Source organism: Neolamprologus multifasciatus, chromosome 12 (genome assembly GCF_963576455.1).
Source record: "Neolamprologus multifasciatus chromosome 12, fNeoMul1.2, whole genome shotgun sequence".
Classification (NCBI taxonomy): domain Eukaryota; kingdom Metazoa; phylum Chordata; class Actinopteri; order Cichliformes; family Cichlidae; genus Neolamprologus; species Neolamprologus multifasciatus.
In genome coordinates, this window is record NC_140450.1 from 20,685,175 (window position 1) to 20,702,233 (window position 17,059).

The 17,059-nt window shown below is 39.2% G+C and overlaps 2 protein-coding genes across 2 annotated transcripts in view; one reads left to right on the top strand and one right to left on the bottom strand.

Moving 5' to 3' along the window:
- vcana (versican a) overlaps window positions 1-7,048 on the top strand; it is a 46,812-nt gene extending 39,764 nt beyond the window's left edge. Inside the window, exons 9-15 of the mRNA XM_085181367.1 lie at window positions 3-116; window positions 234-347; window positions 1,565-1,723; window positions 2,000-2,082; window positions 4,093-4,237; window positions 4,354-4,536; window positions 5,154-7,048. Of these exons, the coding sequence (XP_085037493.1) occupies window positions 3-116; window positions 234-347; window positions 1,565-1,723; window positions 2,000-2,082; window positions 4,093-4,237; window positions 4,354-4,536; window positions 5,154-5,305 (950 nt within the window). The 3' untranslated portion in view covers window positions 5,306-7,048. The remainder of the gene's footprint in view (window positions 1-2; window positions 117-233; window positions 348-1,564; window positions 1,724-1,999; window positions 2,083-4,092; window positions 4,238-4,353; window positions 4,537-5,153) is intronic.
- Window positions 7,049-8,916: 1,868 nt separating this feature from the next.
- LOC146506928 (hyaluronan and proteoglycan link protein 1-like) lies at window positions 8,917-16,238 on the bottom strand. The gene is made up of 4 exons (XM_085181371.1): window positions 15,946-16,238; window positions 11,224-11,568; window positions 10,619-10,918; window positions 8,917-10,502 (listed from the first exon to the last, which is right to left on the bottom strand). Exons 1-4 carry the CDS (start codon window positions 16,022-16,024, stop codon window positions 10,213-10,215), a joined length of 1,014 nt encoding a protein of 337 aa, XP_085037497.1. The 5' UTR covers window positions 16,025-16,238; the 3' UTR covers window positions 8,917-10,212.
- Window positions 16,239-17,059: the final 821 nt, after the last annotated feature.

Consider the following 17,059-nt stretch of genomic DNA (forward strand, 5'->3'; position numbering starts at 1 on the left):
AGGAATTGACTCATGCACAGAGGATGTTTGTCTAAATGGAGGCTCTTGCTTGAGGATTGGCAGCACCTATACCTGTCACTGTGCTCCTGGTTTCAGTGGTCATCAATGTGAAATAGGTAGGACAATTCTTGTAAAGCTCACATGAAGCATTGCTAAAAGAACGTGTAATATTTCTGGGACTACAAGTTGTTTTGCTCATCTGCTCCTATTGATTATGTCTGTTTCTTATGAAGATATTGATGAGTGTGAATCAAACCCTTGCCGCAATGGAGGCACGTGTGTTGATGGCTTGGCTTCTTTCACATGTGTGTGTCTCCCAAGCTATGCTGGGCTGTTTTGTGAAGAGGGTAAGTTTGGAATTAATTTAACAATTTTTCTCTCTAGATTCTTTCTTATTATTATTTTTCCCATTAATAAAACTCATCGGTTATTTCTGGGCTGGTCTCAATTATCCAAATTGAGCTAGTGCTAAGCACATATAAGAGAGAAACAAAATGTTAACATTATAGCCTCTTATATTTGACGATGTATTTAGACACTTAACATATTACTGAGTTGAGTGACCCACAAAAATATTTAGACACGCCACTTAAATATAATCATACTGTCTGCATACAGCTGATCGACGTCTCGTCCTCAGGCGTCAGCTGACTAATCAGCTACATCTTTATTTCATCACCACAGCCCTTTTTTTACTGTCTCTTTTTGGTGTCTTGTTGTAGCTAACATACTTCAAAACCCCTTGAATTCCCAAAGATTTCAGTTTCTTAGTATTTAAAGATATGGCCTGTTGTCATCAAGTTCAATCCAGTCAGAGTAAATACATGCTAGATCTCAAATCACTATATTTCCATTTAAGACAATTTTACTGGACTAGAAAATACAATCAAGTCTCTGAGTTCTTGCTTAAAAAAGTTTATCTGGAATATTTAGGAAAATTTTATTTTACTGTTACCAGTTGCACCATATAGTTACACCAAGTGTGCTGAAACCAGGGCAATATGTGCCTTGGCTGATGTTTCTTGAGCAGTGTCTACACCCTAAATTTTGTTAGTCACTCAACAGTGAATCCCACCCAGATATTCTACTCAGACACAGCTGCTGTCTGACTAAGTTTTGCCAAAAAAAAAAAAAAAAAAAAACCCTAAAGAAAGATTATACCTATGTTTTTGTGTATTAGACTTTCAAGGCTGAATTAAGGAGAGGGGACGGATAAACAGACTCTATACTAAAGTGTATACGTTTAGAAATACATGCCATTAACAGAGTAAAGCTTCAGAGTTTGAAATAAATCTGATCTGTTTATGACTGAACTAATACATTAGTTTATCACATTTCTGATTCATGCAGAATCACATACACCAACAGAAGGTCTGACAGATCAGTTTGCTCCTGTGTAAGGCCTAGATTAGATAATGCCATAAATGTTAGTTTGTGAGACTGATACATGGATTGAATTAAGAGCTAAAGTTTATTCCTCAGTTTATTTCATGTCTGTTGATCTGTTGCACATCTCTTTCTATTTTCTGTATACCTCATTCCCTCTCACTCTGTCTTCTATCAGATACAGAAACATGTGACTACGGCTGGCATAAGTTTCAAGGCCACTGCTACAAGTACTTCCCTCAGAGGAAAAACTGGGACACAGCAGAGAGAGAGTGCCGCATCAACGGGGCTCATCTCACAAGCATCCTGTCCCACGAGGAGCAACAATACGTCAACCGTAAGTTCACGACAGGTGTAAATAATTAATAATACTTTTGATAAATGTGATAAAGATGATACTTAATAAAAAAAAACTAATTAATGGGAAATTTTCTCTCATAAAGCCAACTCAAGAACAAATACATGTTTGGGTAGAGACTATGCAAGATAAGGGTTCGAGCAATGAAAACGTCCACGCTATCTTGGGCTTTCTCCTGCACTTTATCTGACTTACCAGTACTAAAATGGAAATAGGCTAACTGAGGAATGTAACTGGTTGTGTTTTACTTGGCAGGTCTTGGACAGGACTACCAGTGGATCGGCCTGAATGATAAGATGTATGACAACGACTTCCGCTGGACAGATGGTCGCCCTATGGTAAGACAGGATGCTTTCTTACATATTATCGACTCAACAAACATGGCACCGGAGCAGTGTAAATATGCGCAATACTGTTGACAGATTTAGTCATTTAGGGAGGGTCTTTCCTTTCTGGGAGTCGCATTGCCATTCTCATGACGCATTCTCCTCCGCCTCATGTCGCTACACCCTGGTGACCGCTGTGGTAATAAATCTGATGGAGAACATGGTGTATTTCATTTTAACTCCTTTTAATGAGTATGAGCTCTGTGTAGAAAAACAAATAGCTTCCACAAAGCAAAAATAAATAAATAAATTAAAAGTTAGAGTTAATATTTGCTGTAGTCCTTCTAGCTGCTGACCACTAAACAGAAAAGAAACTAAGTACAATATATAGTGTGCTTAAGATTTGCACACACTGACGTTCTTCAAAGATGCCCTTCCAGACCCAGAGAAAGGCAGGAAGCATTGAGCCAGCCTGGGGGTTAAAAGATAAGCACAGGCCTGCTGTGGAGGCTGTTTCACTGCTGAAAGAATGAGGGGTGATGAAGGTGTGAGTGACACAGTGGAGAGGGGACTTTGTCAGGCGTAGACAGGTACGGTTCCTCTTTATCCCCCACACTCATGAGCAGGCCCAACCAACAGGCAACCACCCAGGGAAAAAGGCCACCAAAGCAGGCAGACACACAGATGGACAGCACCTGTGCTCAGCTGTAGAATGAGTAAAAAAAAAATACACTGAATTGAGGGTGCCCAGGGGGTCTGTGTGGGTGGTCACCTCCAGTGGACTTAAATGTATTAAATAACACTGATTTTAAATAACTGTGAACTATTTACAACGACAAAAGAAAAGACCAGTGATTAAATAATTACTATAGAGAATTGAAACACACAGGCTGGAAAATCTTCGGATGTGTGTTTAGGTGTGGGTGATCAAAGTTTGTTTGAATGTTCTGAGGAGGATGCAGACCTGCTGAGGAGTTGATGGGTCAGCCATTTGTTAACCTGAAGCAAGCTGAGCAGGAAGTCAGAGCATGTTTGTTAACCATAATGAGAGAGCAGCGGAGCCTCAAGGCATGATTGGTGGGGTGAGGGGGGTGGGGGTCTGTCACAGCTTTGAAGAAAGCTTTTGAACCTAGAATGTGCTGAAAGACTGCAGGTAGCACCGATGCCAGCTCGAATGCCTCACAGCATTGCAGCTGTGTGTATGCTGTATTAATGTATGAATGTAGATGTGCTGTTGTGGAATTTTGTTCCTGGAGATGTACAATCGTAACGCTTGACATGTTGGCTAATGATGAAAAGACATCACATACTAAAGGGTGTCCGTTATCCCAAAACTCTGTAGTGTGAAAGACACATTAGTTGTTACACGGGATACCAGTCATGCCAAGTATGCGATACTGAATCAGGGGTGTACACTGGACTGACTATAAAATCCAAGCTACTCTTATTTTTGTGTAAATAGTAGGTTACTGTGACATTTACAGCAGGATAATACAGATGGCTCTTCTCTGGACAAAGTTTATGAGCCCATTTTATAAACCTTTCGTTTTTGCCTTTTGAGTCTGGTTTGCTCAGAATTGGCCTACATAAAGATACACTTTCTCCCTCTTGTGGACAGTAATTAGAATTGCAATGATGAAAAGGAAAAGGAAAAAGAAAAGGATTTTGGCTTCACTTTTTTCTAGCGAGATATGTAGCAGGCACAATATTTGTAGTGATTTGGTAACCTTTACCGTACAAGTGCCTATTGGTATACACATTGCCCTAACAAGCAAAAAATGCTCAGTTCGATCTTGGGAGGAGACGCTATTCCCTTTTGGCTTGTGTCAGGAAGGAAATTTGGTATAAAAATCTGCCAAATCAAATATGAAGAGCTACTGCTGCAGTGACCCTTCAGCAGGAGTGTCTATAGATAATGTCTGTAAATAGTGTCTATTTTACTAATAAAAAAGCAAAGCTGTTAGGCTTAGAATGTAGTTTAATAACAGTAATGTTTTACTCTGTTGCCTGCTCTTATTTTAGCAATATGAAAACTGGAGGCCCAACCAGCCTGACAGCTTCTTCTCTGCTGGCGAGGACTGTGTGGTGATGATATGGCATGAGGATGGTCAGTGGAATGATGTTCCTTGCAACTACCACCTCACTTTCACCTGCAAGAAGGGCACAGGTAAAAAACAAACAAACAAAAAAATCCACTTTTTAAAATTTTCTTTCGGTAAAAATGCAAACCCATAGTTCCTGTAAAATTCCTTATCAAATGCTTTTGTCTCATCTGGTTTACAGTGGCCTGTAGTCAGCCTCCTGTGGTAGAGAATGCACGTTCCTTTGGGAAGACACGTGAACGGTATGAGATCAACTCGCTGGTGAGGTACCAGTGCCGTATAGGCTTTATTCAGAGACATGTCCCAACTATCCGTTGTCGTGGGAATGGACAATGGGATATCCCAAAAATCAGCTGCATGAACCGTAAGTACACAAACTGTTGCTCTCAATAGAGAGACATTACTCTGATATGTATGGAGTGCCAAAACTGAAAATATATATATATATAACATTTAGTATGTTATTTATTCATTTAATATTTTTATGCTTGCATTTATTTATATGTTGTTACTTGTTTGCATTTTGTCCCAGCCCTGAATATTTATCATATTTTCTTAATACATTGGCATTTAACTGCCCTCAGATGCCTATTAGGAGCAACCCTTATTTCTGACGTGCATGGTTTCTGAATTTTCAAAATTTGTCATTAAATGTTTTCTTGTTGTCAAACGTTATCTTTATGGGTGAAAGAGTTAATGCTTAATTAATTCATAATTTGCTTTAAAACAGCTGTGGTTATGTTCTAAATAAATACTTTTCGTTTCGAGTTTTCATTGGCTAAAATATATTTTCCTGATCAGCCAACAACAAAATTTGACCTTCATTGTAATATTGAAGCACAGAGAACAACATATATTTTGGTGCACTTAATAAGATATGAACCTATTTACTGAGTTTGGTACTCAGCATTAATCCAATGTGTAAGATTTTGACAAATAATTATAGTTTGAGAGCTAAAATGTGATTTTTCCCCCCAACAGCCTCAAGCTATCAGAGGACCTTTATCAGAAGGCATCAGCACAATAGTCTCTACAGCATCCACAACTTTAATAACTGGCAAGATGAGTCCTTCCACTTTCGTCATCAGCTCCGCCGAGGAAGGAGACACAAAATAGAACATAAGTGGAAATAACATGGCACACCTGAGACGAGAGCACGTGCCAGATGCTTGTTTGAAAATAACAAAAAAAAGCACATGAGAAAACTTATCAAAGAAAAAAAAAAACAACCTGCAGTTTTTGCCAATGGAATCTTACAAAGTGCCTTTTATAGAGATGTAGATACAAGACTTTTTCTTATCAAGGGGCACTATTTTATAATAATGCCAATGTGGATTAAAAAAAGTTTCAGCTGGCTACTGGAAAAGCAAAAACTACTCTCATCATACTTAAAAAACACTAAAATCACCCTTTTTCATGATGGTTGTCTAGTCAATTTTAAAATCAACTGGGCTATTTAAAATCTATGCAAGTGTTCATTTTCTAATAGAAAGAAAGAGATTATACTGCTCATGTAAATATTAATATTGTGCTGTTTTAATTTGGGCTTCCTTTTTATTGCGCTTGCAAAGAACTCATATCGCATGAGTTAAACATTATGTTGCATACAAAGAACTATAAACTTTCTTACATACAGATCTTTTCCCAGAATTTATAGCTCATTCTATAAAGGGGCAAATTATACCCTGACATGGTTTGACAGGTTTCCTGTATAGTAGTTATTCACATTCTAGATTAAAATATCACACGTCTGGGGAAAGTTTTTCACTGATTGCTTGGTTATCAGCTTCTTTGTGATGGCAGCTTTTAGTATCAAATTATCACCTTTCATTCTCTTCTGCTGTCATCAGATATATGTCAGACTAAATGTTTGTAAAGAGATTTCTATAGATAGATTTTTAAAAATGTAACTGACATTTTCTTTTGTAGGAGACAGTTCAATATGAAAGATTGCTCTCTAAGTGCCTATCGACAAAGCCTTTATCAACAGATGGAAATTGATGACTATCGTCTACTTCAAAAGGAAAGTGTAGCTCAAGAAGCCTCTATTTTCTGCTCAAATATGTTCATTGCATAGCCTTTAATTAGTCACAACAGCATGTTTACAATAACTTATATAACTAATGCTGTGCATAATCACACACCAAAGACTCTTGCTGTCATCTGTTGTGGGGTAGCTTATATGTAAGTCTTTTTTTTTCTCTTTTGGTATGATTTCTAAAAAAAATGTTTCTGTTATTGTGGTCAATTAAGATCAGTCATTGAGAGAATGTATTTTGTGAATCACTCAGAAAGACTTGAACGTAACAGCTGTTTAGGCAGAGATGCGTATAATTTATTTTCAAGCTGCTCTTGATTGCTTTACTTGTTTTACTGATAAAATATGATTCTGTCACTTGGGCCTCACGGGGATTCTTTTTAAATGTTTTTATTGTTTGTTCACCAGGACGCCGGCAACATTTGCATGCTAACAGTGTAAAAGTAATTACTCAGCAATATGATCCATTTACATGCCTTCTGCTTTTTCTTGCTTCTTCTTCTTCTTTTTTTTTTTTCAACTTTAATGCCAACAGTGGACCAAAGAACTCAGAGACACACATCAGCAATAATCTGCATCGATTTTGTTCTGTAACATTAACAGACGTGAATTTTTTTTAAGGAGAAATGTTGTTTTGTTGTCTGAGTATTTGTCTGTGTGTTTTAGCCTTGATGTGCACATAATATAATTTTATATTTATAAGTGTTTCTTTTTTTAAAGATTACTTTACAATGTGAATGGTTGGTACGTTTGTGAATTTAAAAAAAAAAAGTTTTTTTAACTGTTGTTTTTCCTGCTTTAAATCACCAATGAAATAAAAAATAAAGATACAAATATTATTTACTTACAAAATTAAATTTGTTGACCAGATTTTTTGCAGATCTTATTCAGATCTAATTAGTCCAGAGTTTGTCCTTCTTGTAATGTTTTGATAGTGCAGCAATCTTATTACACTTTTCTTTATTATGATGAGAGTTTTTATTATATAGGAAATGTGCTGCAAAATTGCAGAAGCCAGGTAATGAAGTTGAACAAATTTTAAAACATGGGTCTTCTTGTACTAAAGCTGATTTAGGATGCAGTGTGCACTGCAGTGATTTCCCCAGCAGGTAGTGCTATCAGCCTTACTCATGAACCGGAGATTTTTTCTGCTATCACGTTTCATTTTTTTTAGCACCCACACAACTTATGGACACTAAGCATATAATGATGAATTTAAATTTCATGTGAATCGCACTGTGTGGAAAATCATACCAGTATCCAATTTTTCAAAGTATTGCGGTGTCTTACACATACATCACACACTTGTAGAAAAACCTATCAGACATGCTCTGCAAGCCTGTTGGTAGACAGTTGGTACATCCAGGGGGAGAAGATAGGAAGTGGCAATGTGGATGTGAATTGTAGCAAACATATTGAGCTAAAACTGGATTAGGGAAAAGTGATGCCATGCAGAAAAGGCTGATGCTTCAGTACTGTGAACCTGCATAAGGATACCCTACTACTTTTCTCTTTTCTTTTTAGTGAATTGCATGAGTAAAAGTGGTCTTCTTGAAAAACATCTTGAGTCTACATGCTGGTGGATAAAGGATCCACATGAATTCCCTAGGTGGAAAATCAGAAGCTTTTTGACTACGTTACCTTTCACTACTACTCCCACAGTGCCTGTTTATGCAGCAGTCACTTGGAGTTCACATTGTTGCTTACTAATAACACAAAGCACCATTACCTGAGTAACAACATCAAGTTGGTCATTGTAATCTGTGTGCAAGCTAAGCTGCGTTTTTCTCTGTGAGTGCCAACTCTGTCGTTAAAGGAGACGTGACTTGTGATTAATGGCTACTCCTGGATGCTCCGCATCGAGTCAGACCTGAAATCCTGCCTGTGCTAGTGTGCTAAGCCCGAGTTTCACTGGGATTTAACAGAAGTTCTAGATTTATTTTGGAAATGAAATGCTCCCAAGCTCTTACTGACTTCTTCAGCTTAGCAGGCACCTTAGAATAAAGTGTACCATTCACTTAATGCCATAATGTTTGGGTTTTTTTTTATTTTCCAGACATGCATATCTGGAATTCTGTCAAGCATCTGGGATGTAGCTAAATAGCTAGACTAGTGCACTGCACTGGACTGGTTGAAGTCAACAGACTGCTCATTGATTTGACTGTCTGCCTAAACACACAGAGGACAAAGAACAGCTCACTTGATGCCAGCTGTTTAAATACATGTATATAGTCTTTTGTATAATACAAGTGCAAAAATCTATAGTTTATGTACACAGTTTATTCCTCAAAAATATCTGCTGTTGCTTTTAGCTGCATTATCCAAAAAAAGTTACCTAAGATGGATCGCACACATTTACATTTGTCTAGCATTTGCCTGCTGTATCCACCTAAATCTGACCCCGTTCCCAGAGATTCCCACAAGCCTCTTAAAGACTGTGCTACTGTTCCCTTTGTCTGACTTAGTGGTGAGTTGGCAGCCTGGCACTGAAGATAAAAATGGCAAAGAATAAATGAATGTGGGGAGAGTCTAATCTTAAGTCCTTTCAGTTGACATGGCTTTACGCCAAATTCATGGCCTCCAATTTGGCAACTTAAACAATCCCATTTAGGTGCTTAAACTTCAACATCTCCACAAGCTGCATGATTTTGCTCCAGTAAAATAAGAAGGAATGCAATTTTTAAAAAAGGAATATATGATTCAAAATGGATTTAAGAGTTGTGTTCTTTATTTCAAACAGCTTCATTTGAAAAGGTACAAGGTGCTAAGATACAAAATGTTTTTTCCTTGACAACTTGAGTTTTATTATTACAAACAATGCATCACCACATTATTGCATGTGTTCTACAATGAGTGCCATATCTCTGTATCTCTAGAAAAGTTTTGTTGCACCTCTAATTACCATCTGTGAGTGTGATTGATCATCAAAATACGAATTGAAATTTTGCAGCTCATAGCCACAATACGAAGATGTGCAACTGCATCAGTGGTCATGTGCAACCAAACATTTAATAGTCATATATTAACTGCTGTAACATTAGATTTCTTCTAGGAAATGCCACTCGTGTGTTGGGACAAATCACATCTTCAGTTTAACTTCTCCGCTAAAATCCTACTAGTGTTAGAAACTTAATCTGTAGTTTTTCTTGAAAAGCACATTATGCACATGTAAAAAAACAAACAAACAAACAAACAAAAAACTATCAGTAACCCATCATTAAAAAGTAAAAACCTTTTGTTAGGACAAAAGAATACATTGCATTAGATTATAGTGGTCTTTCCGACTGTAACTGGAAATTGTGGTAATTGAAGCTTTCACAGCAAAAAGAGTTGTAGACCAAAACATTTACCTTCATTTTCTTTCTAAATATTTTGATCACAACTATTCTGTCTGAAAAGCTTTTTTTTTTTTTTTTAATTTTTCAGTTTCAGAAGCTAAAAGCAAACAACATGCAAACGATCACTTTGTGCAGGGTAACAAGTACCCATAGCAGTTTGTAATAAATTTAACGTAATTCCCAAATGCCAAACTCGATAAAAATAAAATGTCACACTTTTCTGTTCTTGCAGACTTTAAAGCAGCATATGTCAACTGCACGTGTCCATATTTGCACTACATTTGGAACTTCACAAATCCAATCATGTTTTGCAGGACACAAACTGTAGTCAGATTATGCTAACCATTTACATCTCTGCCTCTGTTTCATCAGTCACACTTTGACAAAATAGACCTTTACTTAATACTCTGTGTAAAACCAATGAAAGCCACCTATAGGAAAATGCAAAACATAATAGCTACAGGTCATTTTTTTAATTCTTAGGAGGGTATAAGATGTATGCATGTATGTATATATATGTATTTTTAGGGTTATCACAGCTTTAGAAAGGTACTGGGTTCATGCTAGATTAGATCAAAAGCTTATCTGCTTCATTGTTGATTTTACTGGTTGTGGCTTTTGCTGCTCTTTGGTGGTCATGGCTTATTTAGACCTATCTAACCCATCACTGATCAGGCTTGTAGCAATACACGCCATAAGACTTCACTCTCTTGTCAGGAAACCCAACAAAGCGCACTGCTTCTTCTGTGGGGCTGCAGTTCTTCCGTGGCCTGGAGATGGGGTACCGGACACTTCCATCAGCCAGCCAGCCGGCATCACAGCGGTCATAGCCTTCAAGCTTCCAGGCAGCAAACATGTGGCCCACCTTGGCAATCTCTGCACCATCATCTCTGCATGCCTTCACAGCCTCATCGAAGGTCAGCCTTTCAGGCTGGACCAGCCAATAGAAATGACCTGACAGCAGATAAGGCAAACAAGACAGAATAATTCAAGCAGATGTGCTACTATATAAACGTACTAGTCTTTGTGGTCACTGCATTTCATGTACAAAGACATTTTTATTAACTGACCTTTGATTGCAGTAGTATAGCAGAACACATCAAATTGCCTAATCTTCTGTTGGCGTCCGTAGGTTCTGAGGCCAGGCCCATTGTTGGAGCCACCACAAGGATGTCTGGGTTTGGTGATAGGATACTGCACTGTGCCGTCACTTAACCATCCAGCGTTGCACCAATCCAACCCGCCTTTCCACGCAGCAAGCAGCTGTTCATGTGAGGCAATCACAGCTTCCTGGTCCTCACAGGCTTGCACGGCATTGTGGAAGTTCAGGTTGTATCGGCCCAAAGGAGGGTAGTATGGGAACACGACACCTGAACGAAGTAGATCAGATGAAAATATGAGGAAGAAAGCAAGTGTTGTCTCTCTTGTTTTTTCTCTCTTGAATATTATTTATATATATAATTAAATTTTGCAGAATACAGTATAATAGTACAATAGATAGTACAATCCCATTCAGGGGGGGATACGTTCGTGATGCTGCATGGTAACAAACGTATACCAGGTTGTTTTTTTTTTTTTAATGAAATTGAATATATTATTAAATGAATTTCAAAAAAGTGTAAGTATGGAAATAGTAACAAAACAAAATAACAAAACACAATAAAACAGGATTTACCAGTCATCAGACCAGCATGCACCTCCAAGATAACCTCTTGCAGTGAATCTTCAATCCCATTGTCGATGTTACAGTGATATTTTCCCTTGTCGTCCATGGAGACTTCAGTCATTATTAAGGAGGCATCTTCACTGTCGAGGTCCTGCAAGAAGACACGGCCCTCAAAGCTCCCATAGGCCCTCATATGTGGTCCCATTTTAACCAGCACATCCTCGTTCAGAGCTTCATCATCTTCCACCTTTGTCCATTTTATCCGGTGTCCATTGTCGCCAAAGGACACCGTGTCTGAGGACAAGATCCTGCAAGGCAGGGTGATGTTGCCACCTAGTTCAGCAGAAACCTTGACTAGAAAAGAAGAAATATGATATAACCTTTTTGCTCTTGTTTAGAGTTAAGATACTTGGATAAAAAAACAAAACAAAAAAAACCCTTTGTATAACATTTTTATGTAATGATTTTCAATGCAAAAAAGGGAAAAAAATTGTAGAAACACTTTTTTAAACTTCTCCTTGTTGCCTTTTTTTGTTTGCCTTGTTAATGAAACAGCTACACTACGTATTTTGGCACGTCTAGAATGTTTGTATTATTGTAATATACAATACACAGTGTGACATCTGAAGCATTGCATCACACAAAGCCAGTGAAGAGTCTGGAGTCTGTTTGGTTTATTAAATGTAATATTGGGCACCGGCCAGTCCTCAGCCCTGAAAGCCAATAATCCTTTTTCAGTCTCCTTCCTGTTGTTGTCAGTACTTGCACTTATAAGACGTTAGTTCCTCAGCATTAACCCACAAAATGAAGTGCTTTTCTTTCATCCACTACATCTGATTTGTGTTAAGCGTGTCAGGCACATAAATAATGGGAAAAGAGAGCAGATAATATTGTTGACAAAATACAGAATCTAGCTGTCATCATTATTTCTTTTACTTATTTCCTCTGTGCACTCCCTCTCTATCTTTCCTGTCCAAGCTAGGCCAGCCTTTAACTCAAAATGACAGGTCATCTGTGTCTCACCACCGGTTCCCATCCTCTATCTTTAGACCTCACAGGGCTTGCTTAGTTAAGACCCCAGCCAGGAAAGAGAGTGGGGGCTGTCTGTGCCAGACAATAACGAGCACTAGATAAATGCATGTAGACAGGACCGCTGACACCTCCTGCCCCTATCCTCAACCTATAAACACACCGCAGTTTAACCTTTTAACGTGTAAACATAAGTGAGGTAAGGCAAGAAGCACCGCACAAGACTTTTTTATTATATTCATAAATAGCCCGTCTTGTTCTTTAAGTTTCGGGTACTCATTAAAAAGTATAGGCGCTACTCTGTGTCTTTTCTCACTCACTCAGTATGGACAATCTGCATGTAAGTCTCCAGTCAGCTTCTGATATCTGACTAAGGATGCAGCTTTCATGTTGAAGGCCTTTCACTTTGAGCAGCCACACCTGAGCATGACTGGAATACTGTGTCGCTGGCTCTTCAGCGGGAAACATTTGCCACATGGCTATTACAGGAAATAAAAGTAGACAGTGGCTTTGACCCTGCTCAAACCACAACCTTCCCTCAGAACACACACACTCACAGTGGAGTGACACTGAATGAACCTCTCGTCAAACGCCTGCCGAAACTGTCCCGGTTCACACAGTAGAAGTGTGTCTGGAGTTCGTTCAGTGGTTCTCAGATCATTAGAATTGAGAACTCCCGTGCGAGGAATTAATTAGCAAAGGCAGTGCTGACAGACCTAATCTACCCTTCAGTCTCACCTTATGCCACTCTAAACTCTATGTTCTCATTTCTTTCATGAGGTTGCACATGCCAGTGACTACCTCTATTACCAAATCACCACACCCATTGCCTCACTTGCCTCTTGAGTGGTCAGCGAGACGCCAGGTATTTTATGAGCTCGGAAAAACACTTCTGCCGCTGCTAATTGCCAGTGTCTGGACAAGAGTCGTCTTTGCCCGGTTTGTCAGAGAGAAATGACTCACAGCTTCGCCGTGCCTCGTAAACACTCTGCATGGGTAACGCTGTGCATGAAGTAGAATTGAAAGCTGAGGCATCCAGGATGACTGAACTGGCAGAGGTAAGGGCAGTGCTGACATCAACACAGACTCACCAGATGTAATTACAGCCAACAGTGATGTCTGAAATTATTAGACAACAGAGTAAAGGGCTTCATTGTAGTGTCTCGTGAGAACACTGTTCGAATGTTAAATCAAGAGCCTCTGTGTGAGCTGTAACCCTGAGGAGGACGGAGCCGATTCAGTGAATGCTGAAGTATGAACTGCTTGGGATGATGTTAAACGAAGGCAGAGTAAATAAATTTGTCTTTTTATTTTTTCTACACCCTTGACAGTTACAATCCCAGAGAGACAGATGCATGTTAAAGCAACTCCTGAATTTCTCCTGCTCCTGCAGTTACCACTAGACAGACATCCCAGAGGAGACTGTGGCCCTGGCCATGCGAGACATGCTGCACATATAAAGCAACAGCCTACTGCGGGTAGTAATCCTTCTGGGAAGAGAGGGAAGCCTTTCTTTTCTTTTCCATTCTCCAACCGTCTGCAACCCTCTGAGGCCCAAGGTGGTTCCAAATTGTCATAATTATTGGTGGTCAAATAATAGGGAACCATTATGACTGACACTTTTGTCAACTGTGCAGCAGTTGACAAAAAAACAAAAAAAACAAAACATAAATGAACACATGTGTAGGGCAATAAAAAGAAGCTTAGCAGCTGCAGCCAAGACCTACTGCCATTTTATTACCAAGCACAGTTCAGTCTCACTGTGTAAAAGGTGGTTTTAGCAAGTGATTGGAACCATCTGCTTCTTTGCAACACTGAAGTGGAAATGATCTTTACAGTGATCCAGGTCCACTCAGTGCCCCATGCATCATTTTATACTCTTGCTATACTGTATACTGTGTAACCCCTGAGCCTTTCCTGCATGACGTTACTAAACAATCAACATTAAAAATCTCTCTTTGAAAGGATGAAACTCTGCAGAGCAACAGTCTGCATGTTTATATCTCCTTGTGCAGAAAATGCCACACCCTCTAGCAGAGCGAGCAATGCTTTACAACATCCCAAAGTGTCGCTCTCTTCTGTTGCTGGCCCACTTGTGTCAATATGGAGAAAGACTTAACAAGTGCAGCTGGGATAAACACAGCAGGCGAACTCCTACACACGTATGCCAATAAACTCTTTCCTGTATTCTGTCATGCAAAACGAGTGCAAACACAAAAAACGTGTGTGTGCACATCCTCGGTACAAGCGCACCATAGATTTCCATCAGAGTGATTTGTTAGATTTCTGTTGAGCTTAATAATACAGGATCAATACCACCAAAAACGTGCCTCTGCGAACATCTCATCTCCTACCCTAAACACATCTTCTCCTCACCCCAGGCCTCATTTGCAGCCAAGCCCCTTTTCCCACTCTACCACAGTAGCAACCAGGCCAGGCTTCAGTAACCAACAACCACAGTAAGCATTAGACTTAACAGACTATTACTTCACAGGAAAAGACAGAGTCATTTGGCCGCTGTTCAGCATGGGGCTCTATACATTTGGCTGTGGGTCATTAATCTTAACTCCGCTCCTGTCAGGCTGCCTGCTACCATGGGCTGATTTCCAAAAGCTCCCAGTGGCAGAGTGAGTCAGTAGGTATAAGGACAGGCAACGCCCCTCGAACTGAGGGAGAATACATAGCTCATGTGGCCAAAAAAATATACTGTACGGAACAACGGCAGCTGGCCTGGGCTGAGCAAATGATTTTACATAATTCAGGCAATGACATCATATGAACACATAAACACACACTTGTGACATCACCTGCAAATGTTTAAATGTTTGAATGACAAAAAAAAAAACAAGATAAAAACATAAGCTCTCCTCATAGAATGAAATTCTTGTCCCAACAAGATAAGCCGTTTCCTCTGCTCCTGGAAGAGAGACAGCTGAGACATTCCTAATTTGACATACTGAGTCAGCTTGCAGAGCTGCTGAAAGCACATTAAATATCAGTCAATACATATAACATGAGGGCATCTCCAGCAATTCCCTTTTTTCTTTCTCTGCAGCACTAGATCTAGCTGTGTTTTATTTGGAGCAGCTTCATCTCATGGTGTCATTCTGTAGGCAGCTGTGAATTTGAAATTACAACAGCGTTATGATGGAGTGCAGGGGCTCCTTGGAAAGATTTCTCTAAGTTTTCATTTTGTGTCTGGAACAAATAGTGTCAGAAAGTTTTAAAAAAAAAATCAACACCATAAATCACATTAAAGTCAGCATTTACATCCACAAAAAGGGGGACAAGCACTACCAGCCCAATTTAATCCACTGCAGCACTTGTGACCTATTTTAGGAGGACAACCAGTGGTATTACTCATTCAGCAGAGTGGGTAGGAAGCCCCTATGAATGGCAAGGGTAATTTATTCACCAGCCTGTCCGTGCTGGGGTGGTCTGTGTGCAGCACATCAGTGAGTATAATGCTGAGTTACACTGTGTCTGTGTGAGCGTTACCCCAGAGATGTGTTTGTTACCTGCTGCTACAACGACACCATTATAAGACAAGCTTTTGCTGGGGTACCACTTTGCTCAGGCTTCTTGCACAGCTCACCCCCCCGCACGCACACGATTGATGCAACATCATGCATTTATAAAAGATCACACATACATACAGACACTTTGGCATGTTAAACTATTTCACATCATTTTAAATCTTACCTGTTAAGATCGTCTCTTCACTGTACCCACTGCCAGCCAGGATCAAGCAGACTATAGTGATGAACAGCAGCCTCATCATTTTTTCTCTCTCTTTTTATTTTTTGCAAAAAGTGTTCCTTTAGCAAAAAGTTAGACGCTAAAATGTAATTTATCTATAATGTAAATATTTAAAGAAAGCTGAGCGCTTTTTTTTCTCTTTCAATTTTTACTAATCAGCTACCCCCTCTTTTTTCCGTTTGTTCAGCAGCCGCCTGTGGTGCTACTGGAAAGTTTGGGCTCCTCGGAGGTCCAAACAAGTGCCTTTTATTGTAGCCCAGCATGTTTGAGACCACTCCTTCTCCCCTCAGCCCATCACCATGTAGAAGCTGTAAATCAGCCCCCCTTTGCCACTTTTTATTTTGCTCTGTCCTTTTTTCTCCTGAGAGAAAAAAGGACAGAGCAAAACTGTCCTTTTTTCACCACAATTAACCTGCTTGTAATTATCCAGAAGGTTCTGTGTATTCAATAGAAGGGAAATTTTAATGATCTATTTGTGGTGTAGTATGGATCACAGTAACAGTCACACCAGTTAGTAAAAACATAACCATAAAATGTAAAAACTCTTTTGCATCACATGCTTTGTCTGAGGATTTGCTTTTGGTTCATTAACTCTAATTTTTTTGTGGCTTCTTCCCGTTTTTATTATCCAGTGCTCTTAACCTTTAGATGCACCCGTGGGTTTTGACCCCACAGGTTGTTTTTCTTTAAAAATCTTTCAAATGAAAACTATTCCTCATAATATATGTTTGTAACATAAGGCCATTTGCGTTTTTATTTATTTTTTCATTAATTAAAAAAAATTGCAGTTTTTGTATCACTACCCTGCTTTTCCACAAGTGCGGTCACAAATGACCACAAGCAGTTCCTATGGAATCTGTTATGAACCTTTAATTCTTAGCAGCTCTGACTGTCCCACTTACAAATCTGATGAATCAGGAATTCCTTTTTACACAGCAACAAACATGATTTATAGTTTCCTGTGCATTTCAAACATTGTCCTTTCTGATGTTTTTTTTTTAAATATCTAACATGGCTGCTATGAGGCCAGCTAGGATCCTTGTGGACTTTGCCCTAC